This window comes from Anopheles ziemanni, chromosome 2 (genome assembly GCF_943734765.1).
Source record: "Anopheles ziemanni chromosome 2, idAnoZiCoDA_A2_x.2, whole genome shotgun sequence".
In the NCBI taxonomy this organism is placed as follows: Eukaryota; Metazoa; Arthropoda; class Insecta; order Diptera; family Culicidae; genus Anopheles; species Anopheles ziemanni.
Genome location: NC_080705.1, coordinates 46,831,054 through 46,851,300, shown reverse-complemented (window position 1 = coordinate 46,851,300; position 20,247 = coordinate 46,831,054). Strand labels below are relative to the sequence as shown.

At 42.2% G+C, this 20,247-nt stretch overlaps 2 protein-coding genes across 2 annotated transcripts; both read right to left on the bottom strand.

Moving 5' to 3' along the window:
* Positions 1 to 2,119: 2,119 nt before the first annotated feature.
* Positions 2,120 to 9,044, bottom strand: LOC131282705 (eukaryotic translation initiation factor 4 gamma 2). The gene is made up of 5 exons (XM_058312236.1): positions 8,682 to 9,044; positions 7,708 to 8,603; positions 4,733 to 7,136; positions 4,501 to 4,666; positions 2,120 to 2,686 (listed from the first exon to the last, which is right to left on the bottom strand). The coding sequence occupies exons 2-5, from the start codon at positions 8,451 to 8,453 to the stop codon at positions 2,502 to 2,504; spliced, it is 3,501 nt and encodes a 1,166-aa protein (XP_058168219.1). The 5' UTR covers positions 8,454 to 8,603; positions 8,682 to 9,044; the 3' UTR covers positions 2,120 to 2,501.
* Positions 9,045 to 17,084: 8,040 nt separating this feature from the next.
* On the bottom strand, positions 17,085 to 18,173 carry LOC131293668 (uncharacterized protein K02A2.6-like). The gene has a single exon (XM_058321744.1). It carries the CDS (start codon positions 18,171 to 18,173, stop codon positions 17,085 to 17,087), a length of 1,089 nt encoding a protein of 362 aa, XP_058177727.1.
* Between the last annotated feature and the right edge of the window lie 2,074 nt (positions 18,174 to 20,247).

Sequence of the window (20,247 nt, the reverse complement as noted above, 5' to 3'; positions counted from 1 at the left end):
CTTGCCAGTCTATCGAATGTGCAGTATTTGTTATTTGCTCTTTCTGATTCATATTCATAGAATGAAATTTAAAACAATGTTGTCGTCGCCAACTTGTCGACAACTTGCGCTGATACTTCACACATGAGCAATGCCAAGGTAAGCTATTCTGACAGAAAAACAGAGGTTGTCAAGTATTGCTTTGGTATTACCTTGGCAGGCATTGCTCAGGTGTGCAAGAGTTTTTAGCGGTTCTATTTACAAGGTCAACGCGCGTGCGTTATACACATGTGTGTATCAAGCGACGCGTGCGTGCAAACACCAAAGCGATTAAAGAAAACCCTAGTTAAACCCGAGGGTGTACAAGAATCTCGGTGGACTACTGGAACAATTCGAGATTAACACCTCACACGCTTCGGACTGGCAGAATCAAATGGTAAGTAAAAACTTTAATAACAAAGACAAATATATACATCATTCACTCTCAGGCAACATATCAACTCCCAAAGCCGAAGGAACGGCGGAACACCTGCTACCAGGCGAGCAGAACACATCAGGAGGTTACAAGAGGACCGCAGAGGGGAGCGAGGCAGCAGAACGAGAAAGGCAGAACAGAACAGAAGAAAGAGAAACAAACGGAACAAGAGTTGTGAAATGTTTTTTGAATTTTTTCACATTGTTTTGCAAAGGTTCAAAACAAAGCTTAAATTTGTTGAATTATTTCATTAATTATTTCATACGCTTCAATTATTTCATGAACTCCGGTGCTGCATCAGAAATGAACGGAGCTGCTTTAATAGGAAAAGTAGCCGAACACTTCACAGAAAAGCAGCGGTCATTTTCCATAGCGAAATGTTGGTGGGGCATGTTTGGATGTGCACTGCTGCGCTCGCCGTCGATGGTTTGCGATGAATTACCAACGGAACGGAAAGCAGTGAAAATGAACGTAGCGTGTAATATTACCTCAGAATATCTAGTTAGCTCACATCATGCGTTAAAAACATTTAGAGACAACCCTTAGAGAAAGAAAACTAATCGTACGATTGCATAATCAATGAAAGTCATCCTAAGAGATCGAAAAACTTGTGGACAGACTCCGTTCTCTAGTTTGATAGGTGATTAATCGATACTCCGTTCTAAAAACATTAAAAAATAAGCGATAAGGTCGTCCACGAGGTTTAACCGTATAAGATCAGAGGTATTTAATCCGAGCAATCAAACCAAACGCAAAGTGAGTGCAACAATAGTAGGGGCAGTAACACTTCAGTGATGAGGCAATTGATGGGGCCTACATTCAAATTTGGAAAGACGATTGAGCACAAAAAGTGCCGAGAAATTAGAACTACAAGGGAGATACAAGATAACGATCTTAAGCACACAGTCCTAAATACCAAGTTATGGCTCCTTCATAATGTCAACTCTCCATTCGCCCCCACAGAGTCCAGATATGAACCTGATAGAACATCTATGGAAGATCTAAGATGATTCTATTCGTAAACGGGCAATCTCTAACAAGGATGAGTTGAAATGCACATTGCAAGAAGAATCGGACAGAGCACAACCCACATTCTATGCTGATATAGATGAGAATAGTAAGGGATGATAAAATTATTTTTTTTTTGAGCGTTCCGCCGCTCTTTCAGTTTCATTTTATTTATTTTACTCTGATTGTTAGCATCCGGTAGATTTTGCAAAAAAAAAATCATATTTATAATGTAATGGTGAATGTTATTTTGATCACTCATCTACTATTTATTAAGTTGTTCATGCAGCTAACCACTCGAATGTGAATGATGAACATTTGAGTAGCGTCGACCATCTTCTTCAAAACTCTCTAGTCTCTGTTACAGTATTATTTGACGCAAGAATCTCTTTAAACAAGTGTGTACTTGCATTATATGACTTGCCACGAAATACCGTGTGTGTGGCAGCGTTTTCAATATGTTTTTTTAGAGGAAGATAAAATTTTCGAATATTTCTTGGAACCGTTGTAATATTACCGATCAATATCAATACAAGAAGCATGAATCGTCGTACTAGATGCGTTTATACCATATTCAAAAGAGTACCATTTGCTCCAAATTAGATTACGTCACGAAATGTACTATATAACAAAATTCTCTACAGAGCGGAAATGAAAAAAATAAAATATCGCAATCTACATAATCCTGTTGCTGTCCATTAGAGGGCAGAAGAAAATAAAATAAAATCTTTTAAGTGATACGGTTTAAATCCTCACCATCGTTAATGTTTCGCCTTAAAAATCGTCTGACTGCCAAACTAAAACACCGGTAATCGAAAGATGCCCCAAAACGCTGCTTTTGGCTTACATCATTTATCAAAAAACGTCCTCCCAGTTATCTTAGTAAATCATAAAAGTAGCATGACATAAAACTACTCAAAGTCAAAATAGTCTATCTCAATAGAAAAATTAGCAAAGGAGAGCAGCGTTGATTTAATTCACACTTGATTTGACTTGCTACTAACGCTTGTACCATTCATATCTCTTCTATATTAGCAAATTAATCTTCCTCTTCGTCGTCTTCATCTTCTGCTTCGGCCAGCCATGTAAGCCACTGATTGACCTGGAATAGTGCTTTGCCTTTGCCTGGGTATGTATCAGTGACATCTTCCTTGTACCGCAGAAAAGCATCCTCTTCGATAACACTCATTTCGTACATCTCTTGGAACCAACGCAACAGGACTCCTAAGGAATAAAGCAATTTAAACATGTCAATAACTGCAGTAGTGTACAGGGGTGTGCACACGTCGTCTACGCGTTCTTCGGGCGCGGCTAACGCGCAGACGAAGTGTGCGGTTTAGCTTCGGCAAAATCCGGAAAAAAAACTCCTGCAGCGAGAGTGAGCAGCAATACAGTTGGTCCCCGCAGTACGCGAATGTTTGGGACCGGACGCAATAGCGTATATCGAATTTTCGCGTATTGAGGATTTCCTCTGCCATTTCGTTTATACCTCATATTGAAGAGTTGACACTGAGAGGGAACCGCTTATTTAACATATCTTTTATCGAAATCACTAATAAGCGTTCCATTTCTTACATTGCATAATTATGTCTCTGTTAAAAAGTGCATATTAAAAACTTCATTCTACCAAAACAAAGTAAAATTGACTAGTCAGAACTCAAGCAACGCTATAAGCTGTCAGTTGTAAAAAATCGCGTATTGCGAATTCGCGTATATCGAGTATCGCGTACTGCGGGGACCAACTGTATACTGCTTTCCTTTGCAACCGTACAGGAAGCAAGGTAAATTTGGGATGTTTACGCATACTTCCTTATAAGTAACGTACATCCCTAGATGCGCATCTTTGGTTTTTCTTTAATTGTTTTACCATGAAGGAAATTTAATCATTTTGGTTGCTGTTTTCTCATGAAGAACTACAATGTTGGACACAAGTTGTACAGGTTTTCAGAGCTCCCATTCCTGCTGCAGACAGTTTTTTCTGTTACTGTTGGTGGAGCCGGAAAGGAAAGAGTATTACAATTGTTTCTTTTAATTTGTCACCAAATACTAGAGCCCCTAGTTGGGCGCTAAGGTTTCTGGTTGCTGTTTTAATCTGACGGTGTATGCAAACTTTTGAATGGCCCCTCGTACTCCAGTGGGTCTCAAGTTGCAAGTCCGCCCTATTTTGATATGACCTTCAAAGGACTTTTCGTATGAGTACGAAACGGCTCACACCAAACCAGACCAACGCTAGCGTAAAATGCCTGATCTTTGTATCAGCCGCAAGGTCATACAGAACCATATAACTGGTAAAAATAGCGCTATCTTGCAATTTAGGATAACCAAAACAAGCATTCCTAATGGACGTTTAAATTCCGTTCTTTAACGAAAAAACAATAGAAACAGGGAAACACATTTATATTGATCAACAGTTACCTATCATACGATTCCTTTATCAGAAAACCTGTTTGATTGGAATTTTAAGGAATACTTTTATCAGTGTATCTATATCAACTTCAAAATTTATTCATTTTTGTACTCACTACCACCTACGTAATGTAGGTCAGCCGTTCCGGGCTCATACAAAGTCTTAATGTCATAAGCCCAATGATTTTTATTTTATTGCAATGAACTCATGACAGCGCTTATGTTTTTCGATAACGCTTTCAAATGTATGTTTTTATAAAATGTTTTTCATTGGTCTGTTGGCTCTACAAGAGATAACAGCTACCAAAATAATTAAAATTCCTCCATGGCCAACCTACTAGAGAAAACCCAATGCTGCGCATCTAGGGATGTAAGGCGTTTTTAAGATTGTGTGCGTAAACATCCTAAAATCCGGAGTGCAGCTCAGATTTTACATTGCTTCCTGTACGGTTGCAAAGGAAAGTAGTATAGTGCCGCTCACTCTCGCTGTAGGAGTTTCTTTCGGGGAGGAGTTTTGCTAACACGCGCACGTCGTCTGCGCGTTCTTCGGCCCCGAAGAACGCGCACACGTCGTCTGCACCCCCGGTACGGAGAAACAATTTCATTATTAGTAATCATGGGCAGACACATACCTTTGGGATAGCCGATGTCATACCAGTAAACTTGAATTGCGTATATAGCGATCAGTTGTAGATCAATATTGCTGTGCAGGAAAGCATGCAGCACGGGGCAGTACTTGGTGAAAATTTCCTTTTCTTTTTCGACTCGCTTTCTTTCCTCCTCCAGTTTGCTTGATTCCTACAAGAATCGTAAATTAAAGAAAATAAATAGAATGTGGAAAATAAGTAACACCGCGCGTGCTACCTGACTGATGTACTTCAGCAGCACCGTCATAACGGCCGTGATGAATCCAGGATCCGTATAACAAATCGCTTCGACATTTTCCTTGATCCACTTGTAGAAATGTTGTGGGTTGTCGTCCAACAGAATCTGCTTCCACAGCTCGGACTGCACGCGTAACAACGGGTATATGAAGCTAAGATTGCGATCCTCCAGTATCTCGGCCATACGTTCTTTATTGCGATCACACTCAGGCAAACTGGTCATCAAATTAACCTTGCTCTTGTTAAACATCTCCTGTAACACCGGTTTGCCGAGCTGTTTGTGTAGATGCTGCAGGACGAGCAAGAAGAGTGGATAGTGTTGTCCATTGTCCGTGTAGCTCGAAATGTCTGTTAGTTTGCAAAGATTAACGGATACCGCACGGGCCAGCAGTGATGCTATGATAGTAGTGATCTTAGGAATAGTTTTTTCTTTTTCACTAATTCCGTTCACCACCGACTTGAAGGCTTCGAGAACAGCACTGTTGGACAGCTTTGCCTCCTTACGCAACACCTGCAGAAACTCGATCGTCTTCGTATGGAAAGGTTCATTACGGTCGAGAACTTCATTCAGAATTTTGATAATCGCATCCCGCATAAACTTTTCCGGAATTTTCAGCGCACTAAATGCGTCTACTAACTCCTCCATCAATGACAGTTTGCGACATTCTTCCTCTGAAGGGCCTTTCTCTTGCACCGGAGGAGATTGTTCAATTATGTTTTCTTTGATCTGTTCTTGGTCGACGAATAGAACTGCATTTGTCTCTTTGTTGGTCTCCGAACCAACGTCAACTTTTTCTTCCATTCCAAGCTCTCCAGCAGTCGTTTCATTTGCCTCAAACTGTTGTGTTTTAAAATCCCGGGTCTCTTGTGAGTCAAGCCCCGTTTCTTGTTTAGCTGTATCGATAAAAGAGGAGCTGTCAGGGTGCGAAGAAGTAGTTTCGGATAAACTTTCCCTCTTTTCATCCTCAGAACCCTCCTCCTGTTCAGTTGTAGTGGGGGGCTTATCATTCGACTGCTTATCGACCACCTCTATAACAATCTCTTGCACCGCTTTATTTTTTTCATTATTGGAAGCAGGCTCTTTTGAACTTCCTATTTCATTAATGTTATGTTGTTGTTCATCCTCAGCGATTTGTTGTTTTATGTTCTCCAGCAATACATCACTCACAAATGCCGCAACCCGCACTAGGTATTCGTCCTTACCCGGTCCCTTATCTTTTTTGTTTTTCTTCTCGAGCTTCTCTGAAGATGCCTGCTTAATAATCATTTGCTCGTTCTGTACCAAGTTGTTTGCAGGTGAAGCAGGAGTATTCGGGCCGGTTGTAGACATAACATTCGATGTGGTCGACGAATGTGCTTGGCTATCGTAGTGCCGATTGTTATGCGAATGCCCATCGTGTGGCATGAGTGATCTCTCGCTACCGCCATTTATTACGCCGTGCCCTCGTTGCTGTTGATGACCTCCATGATGTTCGTGTTGTTGGGTGTAATAATGTTGCTGAGAGTCTTCGTGATGATATTGATGTTTTTGATTATGCTGAAGCTGATTATTATGATGATAATTGGTATTCATTCCAGTACCTGCTATCGATCGAGGATTGATTCCATGGGACACGTGTTGCTGCTGCTGGTGGTGATGATGATGGCCCATCGTGATGGATGATGCGTTCTGATTTACATTCGATATTCCTCCTGCACTACGACCAGAACTCATCACGTTGGAGTTGTTTCCTACTGCACTGTTGTTAATTTGACTATTATTAGCAACAGAGTTGGGCATTGAAGAGCTGCCAGAGACCCCAGAACCATCGAAGCTAGATCCTGCGTTGCTGCCTCCCGAAAAGGCACTACTGTTGATCTGGCTAGCATTACGCTGTTCGCTCAGTAATGTACGAGTGGTCAGAGGCGATGAAAACTCGTTCACAGATTGGGAATTGTAAGTAATTTTGCTACCGCCACCAACACCGCCAACTCCCATCGGAGAAGAAATGGGCAGCTGTGTTTTTATGTTCATATTTGCCTTAAACAGTAAGCTGTTGGGTGTTGGACGCATTTGTAACTCTTCAACTGGATTTTGTGGCGGAGTCATCAGATTGCGTTTGAAGCGTGGAGCCAAATCCTTGTTGTTCATCATGTTGGAGTTGCCGTACGGAGAGTTGTGGGATCCACTGCTACTATCTCGGATAGAACCACCGCTACCTCCACCACCACCGCCTTGATGATGGTGATGGTTATTGCTGTGCTTGTTGTAACGCATGTTGTTGCCATAATTGTTCTGGTTGGTGCGATTATTATGCATACGGTAGTTTCCACCTCCACCACCTCCACCGCCACCATTGTCTCGATGATCTCGGTTTCCATAACCATTCGACGATTGATTATAGCTGGTATGAATACAATTGTTTACGTTTATTAAATGTATGCCAATGATATCACTACACATTACAAAGTAATTAAAAAAGTATAACGTAAAAAATTTAAAACAATCACTGAACTTATTTTGATTTTTGGAAAAGCATAAACATCAATTAATATTGGTAAACTTATCGCGACTTGGCTAAGCCTGAGTAATAAACGTTCAGTCAGTAACCTCCATAAGTCTCCTTCAGTAGAGATGAGCACTGATTAAGCAGCAGTAACGTGACGACACACCACGATAAAAATCGTAAACACAAACCTCGATTCTAATATGGTAAACCCATGCACGAATGGGACGCGGTGCGGTCAAGTCCCACATAAGCACTCCACACATAAACATTGGATATAGAACAGTTGCACAAAAAGTGCTTAGTTTGATTTGGTCGCTCTTCTGAAACCAATTGTTGTTGTAAAAACAAAATGATGTGAAAATTACAGAAAATCTGGAGTGTTACCTTTCTAGCCTACAATTTTCTTGTCGCATATGCTCTATTGGAAGGGATACTTTAACAAAATGGTACATATCTGAACACTCACCTAGGAAGTAACGGGGAAGGACTCGAAACACCCAGCAAATTGAAGCCATCGTTGAGATGCTGCAGATTCAACGTAAATTTGCTAATCCAGTCGCGCTGCTCGCTACGATCGTTATTACGATAATCCCGATCGCGGTTGCGCAGGTGGTTAAGTCCTGGTGGAAGCACGTCGTCGTCATGATTCAACTCCTGTATCGGGGCCGGACCCTCGACCAGGGCCACCTTACGGGGAGTCCAGTTGTTTTTGCGCAACTCGATTAGATCGCGTAGCATAAACCGGATACGCGGTGGAAACTTCGACGACAGCGAGTACTGTTCCATCCTATCGAAGTACTGATCCATCAGCTGTTTTCCCAACTCTGTATCCAGATTCTTTCCACATGTCCGAATGAGCTGGGCCAAACATTCCATGTCCTCGCAGTTCTTCTCCGTCGACGAGCTTGACTTGTTGGTGAACAGCGAGCGGAGCATCTTGTGTAAATGCGGTTCGGCCAGCATGTCGAGTTTGTATAGCTCGCCAATGAACTTAACGTTGCCCAGTATTTTCTGTTTAGCGACATTTTTCTTTTCCTCCAAATCATCGGTGAGTGTGCTTTCAGAATTGATAATCTTCTCACTGTATTGTACGCGATTTTCAAACTTATCGCGACAAACGTTCAGCAAAATCTGCAGAAAAGTGCTCGATTTGTTCTTATCGATGTCGGTTTCTAGCTCTTTCTCAATGCGCTTGCACAACTGCGCATACATAGACGAATATTTCGGTTCATCTAAAGCTTTGTCGAAGATCAGCAGGATAACACCATTCAAAATTTTCGACGAGTTAAGATCTAGTTTAAGCAATTCATCACTAAGTTTCTGAAATTTTTCTGGTGTAAGTTTGTTTAGAATACCGCGAACCTGTTGATGATAAGTAAAAATAGAATTAAATTAACGGTTTTATGTTGTTTTTTTCTATTAAATAGTGATGATAGTTACTTTTCGAAAAATCGAATCAATTCTGGCCTCTTCAGTGAGTCCATGTTGCGGTCTCAGGGATGGAGGGACCCAGCGTCGGCTAGCGGGGGGGACTGGATTTTCCCTCCCCGTGGCGCGAGACTCTGTCCCCGTTTGCCTCGGGTCTTCCGTCTTGAAGGTTGGCGAAGCACCAGCAGTAGGATATGCACTCCGCAACCCAACTGACGGTGGAACCGCTATCTTTTCTATTTTTCCCGGAATGGTGAACGAAGCAAACTGACTACTGTTTCCGCGCAGATTCCACTGCTGTTGCACTGCGGTTGTTTTTCGGTGGTTATGTACTGCTTTCGTTGCGGACTGAATCGTATCCCCCTGTGGCTGCGCTTTAAATTAAAGCGCAATCAAACCAACGACGAAAAGTCCGAAGAGTCTTATTTGGACACAAGTAATAGTTTTGATAGTTTACAGCTGAGCCAATGCACCAAATTGCTATTCGAATGTGTCCGTCTAGGTTTGCGTGTGCGATAGCAACAGAAAAAATGAGACGACAAATTAAATCTTCAAATAACTGTTACGTGCTACGCTTTCCGTTGCTGAAGACGTAAACAAAGAAAAACACGTACCGAAACCTAGACGAAGCCTCCAAAATGAACGCTATACACGACTCGTTCTTCCACACTCGGTCAACTCGATCGTCCGATCACACTTCGACGGAATCTGTTCCCAAACACACGAGACTCACCAGAGATGGCTTTACCATGAATTGGAAAACACTATGCCTGCAAAAAAACAAACAAACAATATATTAGCAAAGCAATCCAAGCAGTACGTAATTAAATATTATATACTTTTTTATTTATGATAGCGTAAGTGCGAGTCTGGTTGCCTGTGCTATTATTTAATTTAGATCGTGTAAAAAATTATCCAATACCACAATGACCGCAAACTACAACCATATTCAATTTGTTGAGATCAATGTTTGCTACAGTAACTGTTGATTTAAATCGAACCAATAGTTTTCCAAGCAAAATACAGTTGGTCCCCGCAGTACGCGAATGTTTAGGACCGAACACAATAGCGTATATCGAATTTTCGCGTATTGCGGATTGCCTTTGCCATATCGTTTATACATCATACTGAAGAGTTGACACTGAGAGGGAACCGCTTTTTAAACATATCGTCTATCTAAATCACTAAAGTGATCCATTTCATCTATTTTATCAAAACTCTGTTAAAAAGAGCCTATTAAAAACTTCATTCTACCAGAACAAAGTAAAATTCTTCTAATCAGAACTCAAGCAACGCTATGAGCTATCAGTTGTAAAAATTCGCGAATATCGAATATAGCGTACTGCGGGGACATACCGTATACATTTTTATTCAGTTTCCGAAATTTCTCCTACTTGCTCGAAGCAACTCTGCGTCCAGGCAAGCGCGTCGTCTAGCGCGTGCCGAAAGTGACCTAAAATATGTCAGTTTGACAGGTTTAAGATCACATTCTGGACACGGACGCGTCGGACGCACCACGTCTATTTTCGGCCGAACATATTTCGTCACAATTTTAATCTTGGAAAAATGATAAATATAGTTTGCAAGAGGATCCGCGACAACCGAGCGGTAGCGCCGGTTAGAAAATCAGCCCATGAGCGCCGGGGCTCACCACCTCGACGGCGTGGGTTCGAATCCCAACCGAGACCGGACCCTCCCCTGTACGAGAGGACTGACTATCCACGTACAACAGGGAAACAAGTCTCGTAAGCCCTTAGCGCAGGCATGACCAAGAGGTCGTTACGCCAAGAAGAAGAATGGTATTTAACGAATACCGAAGAGAAACTGTTTTAATATCCTCAAAATTTTAAATAAATGACAAAAAACGAACGATCCTCATTTTGGGGCAAGATGCACCGGCGGTCCAGGTGGGGCAAGACGCCCTAGCATTCAAAATGTAAACAATGGGGCAAGATGCAAGAGTAAATCAAAGTTCGGTGAACGGATCCAAGCATTCTTGATTTAAATATGTCTTATGTTGAACATCTGATGTGAGTTTTATAGTAAAGAATATTTATTAGATCTACATACGAAATTTGGATAATTCTTTGTGATGTTGAACTGTGTTTTCAATCCACCGATCATCTGGATTACAAAACGTCAAACTTTGACTCTGTCAGAAGTGCTACCTGCAAGGTTGATGTAATTATAAAGGTTGGGCTAAGGCGGTTTGTTTATAAATGCACAGATCCGTGAAAATATTCAATAATTGTTCGGAAATCAACAACGAACTTATACCCAAATTGTCTTTTGAATGCTACACCAAAAAATTCAAAAGAATGTGGGTTACACGGGTAACCGCAGGTCTACACGGCGCTGCGACTTTCCTGCGACCACGGAAGTGTCAAATGTACCCAGGTACATTTTGTATCGAATATTCAGTTTTTCTGTACTTCAGACCAAATATATTTTTGTCTAGATGTTGCATCGATTTGAAATTTTGAGTAACGATATTTAAGAGTATTTTCCAAAACATTGGGTAAATTTTGTAATTTTAGAAATTCATTACGAATATTAACCCCTTCACAGTTTTGCGCAATGGAATTTTGTACTGCATTGGATTTTTTTGTCGCACGTTTTGTTTCTACTTTCGTTGCGCGTCGTTTATTTCGCGTGTACCTGCTTCGAAAACACGTTCTTACGTGTTTGTAAACTTGTATTCGGATACTGCTCGGATCTCTCACTCTAAATCTGCACCTTCTCTCTTGCTACCACTCCCACAAGGGTATGCAACCACTTTCAATCGCGGGCTGTGACTATATGCGTGAGCCATGCATGAATCAATTCATCACCCTAAACCAGGGATTGGCACACGTTTTTCAAATAGGCTTCAATGTTTTCAAAGTAATACCCTTTGTAATGGAGAGTGGATCTTTCTAAAAAGCAAAGTTACATAAAAAGTGGTAAAAGATAAAACATTTAAAATGTTATCGATAAACATATAACAGGAACACCTCGTTAAACAATTATCATCTTCATTTTGTCAGTCAAACCTGACATCGTGAACAAATCCTATAAAAATTGGAATGGGTTTTTAGTATGAAGCACCTAAATATTCTTACGGGCCGGATAAAATCATTTGGCGGGCCAAAAATCTTGATTTTGGCGATTGTTTTGGAGCTAAATCGGATATCCATTTTTCTATGTGTAATATCCAATTAAATATCCAAAACCCGCGTGTTCAAGTGACTCGGTTGCTGATCTCAATAACAAATATTGCATATGCAAACTGACCATCATTTAACAATTAGACGGCCGCACAATTCACGGTGTCGCAACGCTTTGTGATCGGCACTTTTGCACTAGTTCCTCTGTATCTGGCCGCAATGTTAGATAATTCTTTTTCAATCTTGATTAGAATTTACGAACGAACAGCAACGCGCCCTGTGAAATTTGTTTACTTTCCATTTGATATTTGTTTAAATCCAGTCGTCTGTGGTGCGTGTCTGGTGACAGCGTTGACAGCACACCAAAATGATGTGATCGGATGCAAACTGAAACGGAGCCATTACATCGATAGATGTACCCGGCCGTCAGAGTGTTAATAAAAAAAATTCTCAAAATTTTTCGGAAAATATAATTTTTTTTTTATTTTTAGATCAAAAATACAAAAACTCAAAATAACAGTGACAAATTTTTGAGCCATTTTCTCAACTTGGCTGGACTGTGAATGGGTTAATTTGAGCTTCAAAAAAAAGTCACCACTCACAGACACGGACTTTTAAAATTGATGATGGGTAGCGATTCCGGCTTTTGCACTGAATCGTTAACTGAATAGAACTTCTAGTGAAATTATAGCCAATAATGCAGTTCGCTATACAATAAAAAGTTTGTAGGAAGACAATGTTGAGTACTTGAATGCTTTCTTAAATTGTTTTCTTAAGCCGGCACGCACATCAGTAATGTACAGTACCGCACTATCTTTTAACACGTTAAGCGCTACGTTGGTCCTGTGGGGCCGACAGTGTTCTTTCTCGTAAGCCGGCGTCGCTCTGCTCGAACCGACAGAGCACGCTAGGTAGGCCAGCGTTGCTACGAATAGCTGGCAGAACGGAAAGCAGGGCAATTTTGGCAAAGCGCTTATCGTGTTAACAGAAAAACCAAGCGTCAGTTCTGCATTGATGCGTTGGTGTAGTCAACGATTCAACATTTTTCCCGCGAGTTTTCATACAATGGATTCAAGGGAAAGTCTTATAGAATTGTGTTGCTTCTCGATACGCACATCATTGGTTATGATGAATAATCAAAAGTCATGAATCATGCAACTTTCGGGTCGTATCGTTAAATATATGTTCGCCACAGACAAAGTCCTTGGAAATGAGTCATTTTCTTATGAAATTCTCCATACCTTTAATTCAGGCTGATAGCCAATCCAAAATGCCGTTACTACCAATAGATTGGTTCATATGACTGTCAGTACTTTCTACGACTCACAGTTATCAAGATTCATACAAAGTTTTCTTTATTAAATAAGCAACGCGTCTTAACATTTACCATTCCTAATTTAAGCACAGAAACTACTCCTAACGAAATCCAACCTTCATCTGGTTCGATAGGATACTATTCTCGAGCTTTCGACTCGTATTTTCTTACGATGATGATCAATTTTTTCATTTGTTCCTGCGTTTTTTTCGCTTCCTCTAAGGAAGTTCCTGCTTTCCTTCACATTCCATTATGTATTTCACTACCATCATTTCAGCTCATCTCACCCATACCAATTTCAATCTCATGCACACGCGCTACGGGTTTCCCATTTAAGAAGGGTAAATTAAAGCCAAAGTCGCATGGCGTTACATTTTTTTAATGATTACATGAGAGCATCTTGGTGGCTTGTTTAAAATTATAAATTTGTACTGAACTTTCTAAAGCCATTTTGCAATTAGTAAGCACTTCGTTTTTTCGTTTGTGCAGAGAAGAAGGACGTAAGTTTTGAGAGTTAATTCTGTAAAAACCAAGTTGTTTCAGAGTGTAAGTGTAATCGGTTTCAGATTCGCACAGGTATTGGTGAGCAAAATGAACGGCATAATCAATGTTCGACGAGAATTGAATCATCCGAATCTTGAAATGCTTGACCAGCTATAAAAATCCGATTGAACATCCGATACATCCATTTTGGAATATCATCAAATAATTTTAATGGAATATCTCACCACAGCACATGGCATCAGCACCACCATTTTTCAGCCTGCATTCAAGACACTGTGTGGACTTTCATTGCTTCTAAATGCACTACACATTACACCTTACGCCCATTATGTTAAAGTTGTGACTTTGTATGTGTTAGCTTGAAGTGAACAAAAACGACTCTTAATTTTCGTGGTTCTAAATCTTCCTGATATCTAGGAAATTTTGAAGTGACTGTCTGGTGTCTTCTTCTGCAGCGCCATTACCTACACCACAAAAACCTCGAAACCTATCCTCTTTGTTCACACGCGCCAAGCTAAGGGCTGAAGACCTTGCCGTCTTTGCACATGGTATGTTCCTAGATATTTTGACAAACACGGACTATATAGATAGAGTGAGAATACTTCGATTTGCAACTAGGTCATCAAATAAGATTATCAGAATACAAACATTTCTTTGTAATATTCACAAGAAAATCAAAAAATTAATGTCATTTAGTACACTTACAATAGCCACGACGATGCTGCTCGTGTGTCACTGAACAACTGAATAGTGTTGGCAGAATCGGGATTCGAAAGACTCGAAGACTCGCTCCGTTGACGGATTGCAAGGGTTGTACCTCCTTTGACGGATTCGAATCGTATTAGCTTCACTTGGGAGTTGAATCAGAATTGATTGGTTTGGGACTCGAACTGATTCGATTCTTGATTTTAATCAAAGTGATTACTATCCAGGTGGGTTCATCCCGAACAAATAGCCTTGATTATTTTAGAAAAATAGAGGAAGAATTAGACAATCGTTCCGGGTTTTGTTTATGTTTCCAATTTGCCAGTTGTTGTTTCCAAAGTTCTTTCCGATAGCGTAAGAATGCCGTATTTATCCTGTTCAGCTGTTTTTTGCAAAAATAACTCATGGAATGTGAAAAATGCGATATAATGAAGATATTGTTGTGTTAACAAACACGTTTCGTGTAGGATTCTAGCAACAAATTTGTTAACATATGTGCCTTTGGACGACCTAACCGCTTTATCCATCTCGTCCAACCTCATTTACTAGATGACTTCCCGGTTGACAAAAATTCATATTTTTTGCAGCTGTCATGTAGTACCAGCAAGTTTTTCCATGGCAGATTGCTGGGACTCTTGCTGGAACTACATAGTACCAGCAACAATGTCAATTTCTGTCAACCGGGTTTGCAATATTTCGTAGATGGAACTGTGCCCTCAGTAAAGTTGTGGCTAATGAGGGCAGAGTCTTCCGGTAACCGTATCAACTGGAACCAGCAGCTTGCTAACGCGTCGTAATCCTTTTGTTGGTAAACAAAACCAGGAACGATTGTCAAAAATTAATTCCAAAATGGCTGCTACGACCAGGCCTTTGAGCTCACCTCCCTTAGGACCCACCTTGATTTTAATCAGACTTGCTCCGAATCTATTTGAATTCGATGTAACTCGATCAGAGGTGTTCTTTCTATCTATATTACGTCAGAAACTTTTCAGCTCCGTGAGCTGAAAACTGCACCCCGCTAGGCAATTTCGAGTAAATCGTCCTCAAAAACGTCCTCCATGACACAAACATCGAGCAGTTTTGTATGGTGAGGAGGACAAGGAGGACGATTGCTCGAAAAACGTCCTCCTTATGTTTCATCCTCATACAAAAATGGAGGACGTTTGTTCGCGCGGAGGACGTTTTGAGAACGATATTTCGAGCTGCCTAGCGGGACCTGCAAAGTTTTTGGCAGCTAACCGCAAAATCAAATGCGCCAGAAGAAGAAGATGAAGAAGAAATAAATGTAAACATAACAAATCTCAAAAACAAAATAAACGAACATATGGTGATAAATTTACGTGTTTATTTCGCAGCTACAGTAATATTTTGTCATTTTATAGCTAGAATATCAATTATAAATTCACTATAGATCAGGGGTCGGCAAAGTCCGGTCCACCAACTGATTTTATCCAAAAGTTTCAAAAAGTTGAATGATAAAGATTAAAATATTTTATCCTACCTCTTTTTATGTAACTTGAGAACATCAAAATTTTCCTTCTTCATGCGAAGAAAGTTAATTATAGTTTCATTTGCTTGCTCTGCTACAGTATTGTTCAGCAAACGGTTGCCATATTCTTGCCTACGCACAATACGCCTGTTGCGATGCCTGTTGCGTTGTTGCAAGTTTTGGGTACTCAACTCGATGACCCGCGATAGGGTAGTTAGCCACACTTCACTCATCAACAGATTATCCATCTTTTACTTTTTGTGTGAATTGAAATAAGATCTTGTTAGCTTTGAAGGAAGATTTTTGAGTTAACTGAAAAATCAAAAACCAAAACCTCTTTGCGCCGCAAAGTTTTTGAGTTTGCGGCTCGTGTAGCGTGGCTCACAGAATTGGTACCGCAAAACGCGGCTACACGAACCGCAAAGATTTTGACGTAAACTTATACGGTTTTTGAGTTTGCGGTTGGAGTTTGCGGCTCGTGTAGCAGGGCGGTATAAGTTTACGTTACCAATCTTTTATTCTTTTATCTTTATTCTTTTTATGTTCTTTCACTTTTATGTTTATCAGTACACGTAAATTACATAATTATCCATAGACTATATTTACTAGAACGATCACGTACACTTTAAAACCAGAGGTCCTTGGCCTAAAACTTAATGCTTAGTTTACACGAGGCGCAAAACTCTGAAAACACAGGCGAAAATATCATTTTTTCTGTCACTTTTTTTCGCTTCGTGTAGACGTTCCTATCCGTGAGCCGATGCAGATGTAAGCGCATTCAATGTTGATTTGATTGTTTAATTGTAAAAAAAACAGCACAGATGTATTGTGTACACCGAAATCTTATCAACAACCACTGTACATTATTAAAAACAACTATTTTCCATCCACCGGCACTCTATACCAGGTGCGCAAATCTATTTTTCACTCGTCGACCGAAAAACAGATTTTCGCTTACTTTGACAGTTGACTGGCCAACTGACAGCATTTTACCGCTAACTCACAGCATTTTGCCGTTTGGTTGGTTGCTTGCGCTTTGTGTAGACTAAGCATAACGGTACATAAAACAGGCGCCACGCGCGGCTCGTCCGTGCCCGATCCTCTTCCGATCCCCAGCCGAAGTCAACTGGTCGACGGACGCTGCGCATTGACCCCGATGGATAGCAGGAACCCACATCAGCTGATAACGGCGAGTTATCAATGAGTGGCCCAAAGCTTATCCATCGGGTCAGGTCCTATCACAACATCTCCCCCTTTTAATTTAGACGATACTCGTCGAGCCTACGTGGGGGTCTTCTAGGCCTAGAAGACCGGCGTGGTTCTTGTATCGGCTGCCGTCGTCTGCTAGTCACGAAAGGGACTGGACGTGGAGATGCAACCGTATCCGATGTGATGATTTGCTGCCCTGCAGGAGAAATCGGCCTTGTTTCCTGCGGCGCCGGATCGATGAGCAAATCCAACGGCAATCGGTTCGGCTCTACGGTATTACTAGGTGCATTAATTGACGTGGCAGCACCGCGCTCTCTAAGCTGATTCAGGTGACGGCGATGCACCTTGCGATCCTCGGTCTCCACCTCGAACATCACCGTGCCTAGTTCTCGTACAATCCGTGCTGGAACCCACCGCCAAGAGTTTCTAGCATACATCTTGGTATAAACGGCGTCACCGCTACCGAACCGTTTATCGCCCACTGGCGGTGCTTCCTTTTCTGCGGAGGGAGGTTTCAATAGTTCTAGGGCGGTCCGAACCTTTCGCCCCAGCATAGCCTCCGCCGGAGTTTGGCCATTTCTTACAACCGGGTTGGGAGTCATCCGATAAGATGCAAGGAAAATATCAAGTGATTCCTCTCGTGTGGCTCCACCTTCGTGGATCTTTTGCATTTTTCTTTTTAGCGTGTCCACGAAACGCTCAGCTTGCCCATTCGATTGAGGATGAAACGGCGCGGTTTTCACGTGCTCTATGCCGTTTCTGCAACAGTAGTCCTCAAACTCGAACGATACGAACTGGGGTCCATTATCGCTGACCAACGTTTCGGGATAGCCAAATCTTGCGAAGATGCCCCGCATCATCGCAATAGTAGCCTTTGTCGTAGTGCTACACGTCCTTACTACCTGTGGCCACTTTGCATGCGCATCAACCATTACCAAAAAGTAATCACCGTCAACTGGACCGGCATAATCGATGTGGATGCGCTCCCAGGGCTTCTTGGTAGCTGGCCAGGAAACGGGTTTCTCACGCGGGGAGGACTTCGATGCTACTGCACAGGCGTGGCATGTTTTCACGTACTCGGCAATGTCTCTATCTATGCTTGGCCAGTACACATAACTGCGAGCCACCGCCTTCATCCTTTGGATCCCTGGATGTCCTTCGATCCCTGGATGTCCAGCTGGTCGAAGCAACGCCGCTGTAGCTTTCTTGGGATGACCACCCTCTCCCCGAACAAAATACTTCCCCGGAACGTGGATAAGGCCTCGCTTCTGTGGAAAAAGCGAGCCAAATCTTCGCCGTATGATTTGTCTCGCGGCCAACCTTCCATAATGTATTTTGTTACTTGCCGCAGTACCGGGTCGGATTCCGTTGCCTTCGCAACATCTCTAAAACGAAGCGGAAACACGTTAATACAGTTTATTACAACAGAACTCACGTCCTCTTCCAACTCAGCGCTTGCAATGATGTACTCTGGATCTGGTTTTGCGTGCTCCCTTATTAGCCTTGAGAGCACGTCCGCGTTGCCAAATTGATCCGTTTTAACATATTCGATGCTAAAATCGTACAGTTGAAGCTGCAGAGCAAAACGCTGTAACCTGTTGGCTGTGTAAACAGGTATGCCCTTGTTGGAGCCGAAAATGCGCAACAGTGGTCGATGATCCGTCTGCAACCGGAAATGGCGTCCGTACAGCATTTTATGGAATTTCTTAACGGCAAAGATGTTCGCTAGACCTTCACGATCGATCTGACTGTACCCTGCTTCTGCCTTCGTTAGGGCTCGTGAAGCATGCTGCACCACCTTCATCGATCCATCAGCAAATCTATGGCTGATCGTTGCGCCTAGACCAACCGACGAAGCATCCGCAGAAACCACTATTTCCGCGCTGGGGTCGTAATGCGTCAGGAGCAGGTCGGAGGCCAGTATCTCTTTAAATTTCCGAAAGGCATCTTCGCACTCGCGTGTCCATTCAAATTGTGACTCGTTTTTCAGCAGCACATCCAGAGGGTACCGAAGGTCTCTCATCTTTGGAACGAACTTCCCGTAATAATTCACGGCTCCTAAAAAGGATCGTACTTCACTCACATTCCTTGGCGCCGGCAACTCGTGAATTACTGCTATCTTTTCGGGATTCGGTCTGAGACCCTGGCTATCAACGATGAACCCCAAATACTCAATTTGAGTCATTTTGAATGCACACTTTTCCGCGCGGATGGTAAATCCGTAATCTTCGATGCGCCGGAAAAGGTTTAGAAGGTTCTCATCGTGCTCACGCTCTGTTCTTCCTCCCACGACTACGTCGTCCATGTACCCGGATGTACGATTCAATCCGGCGAGCATTGCATCCATCAGCTGCTGGAATGCCGCTGGCGCAATCTTTATCCCGGGTGGCAGGCGGATGTAATGGTATAGCCCGCGATGCGTATTTATCGTAAGTAACGGACGATACTGCTCATTTATTTCCACCTGCAGGAACGCGTCCGAAAGGTCAATTTTGCTGAAAAACTGGCACTGAGCAAGTGTTGCAAAAATATCCTCTGGAAGTGGTAGTGGATACTCATGGGACTGGAGAGCTGAGTTCAAGCCAGTTGAATAATCTCCACATATTCTTATACTGCCGTTCTGTTTCCTCACTACCACGATTGGGGCTGCCCAATCCGAATAGTCCGTTCTGGTGATAACACCCAAGTCTTGCAGGCGGTCTAGCTCTTTTTCCACAATAGCTTGCATCGCGTATGCAACCGGACGTTTGGGACAAAATACTGAACGGTGATTATCCTTCAGCCGCAGCTGAATATTTGCCTTAGTGCACAATCCACTTCCACTAAACATTTTAGGGAACTTGCTTTCCCATTTTAGCGCTTCTGTACTTATCGCGTTACAAAAGTGGTCCATTGGCACCGACCCGAGCTGGAACTGCTCGATCGCATCTGCTCCCAGAAGCTGCAAGTCTGCTGGTATGACGCGAATAACGATGACCTCCCAGCCCGAAAAATTGAGAGAATTTGTATGGGGATTCTCCGTCTCAGATCGGCTGCGATCGTCGGTTCCGGATAGCTCGCTTGTAAGCGGGAAGTCAGCACTTCAGCACCCGAAGCAGATTGATAAAAAAAACAAAAAGCTACACCCACACCCACACGCTTTGCTATCGTTCATATTTTTCCCTGTTTCTTATCACACGTTTCTACTTCCAGAACGGATAGTCAGCTGTA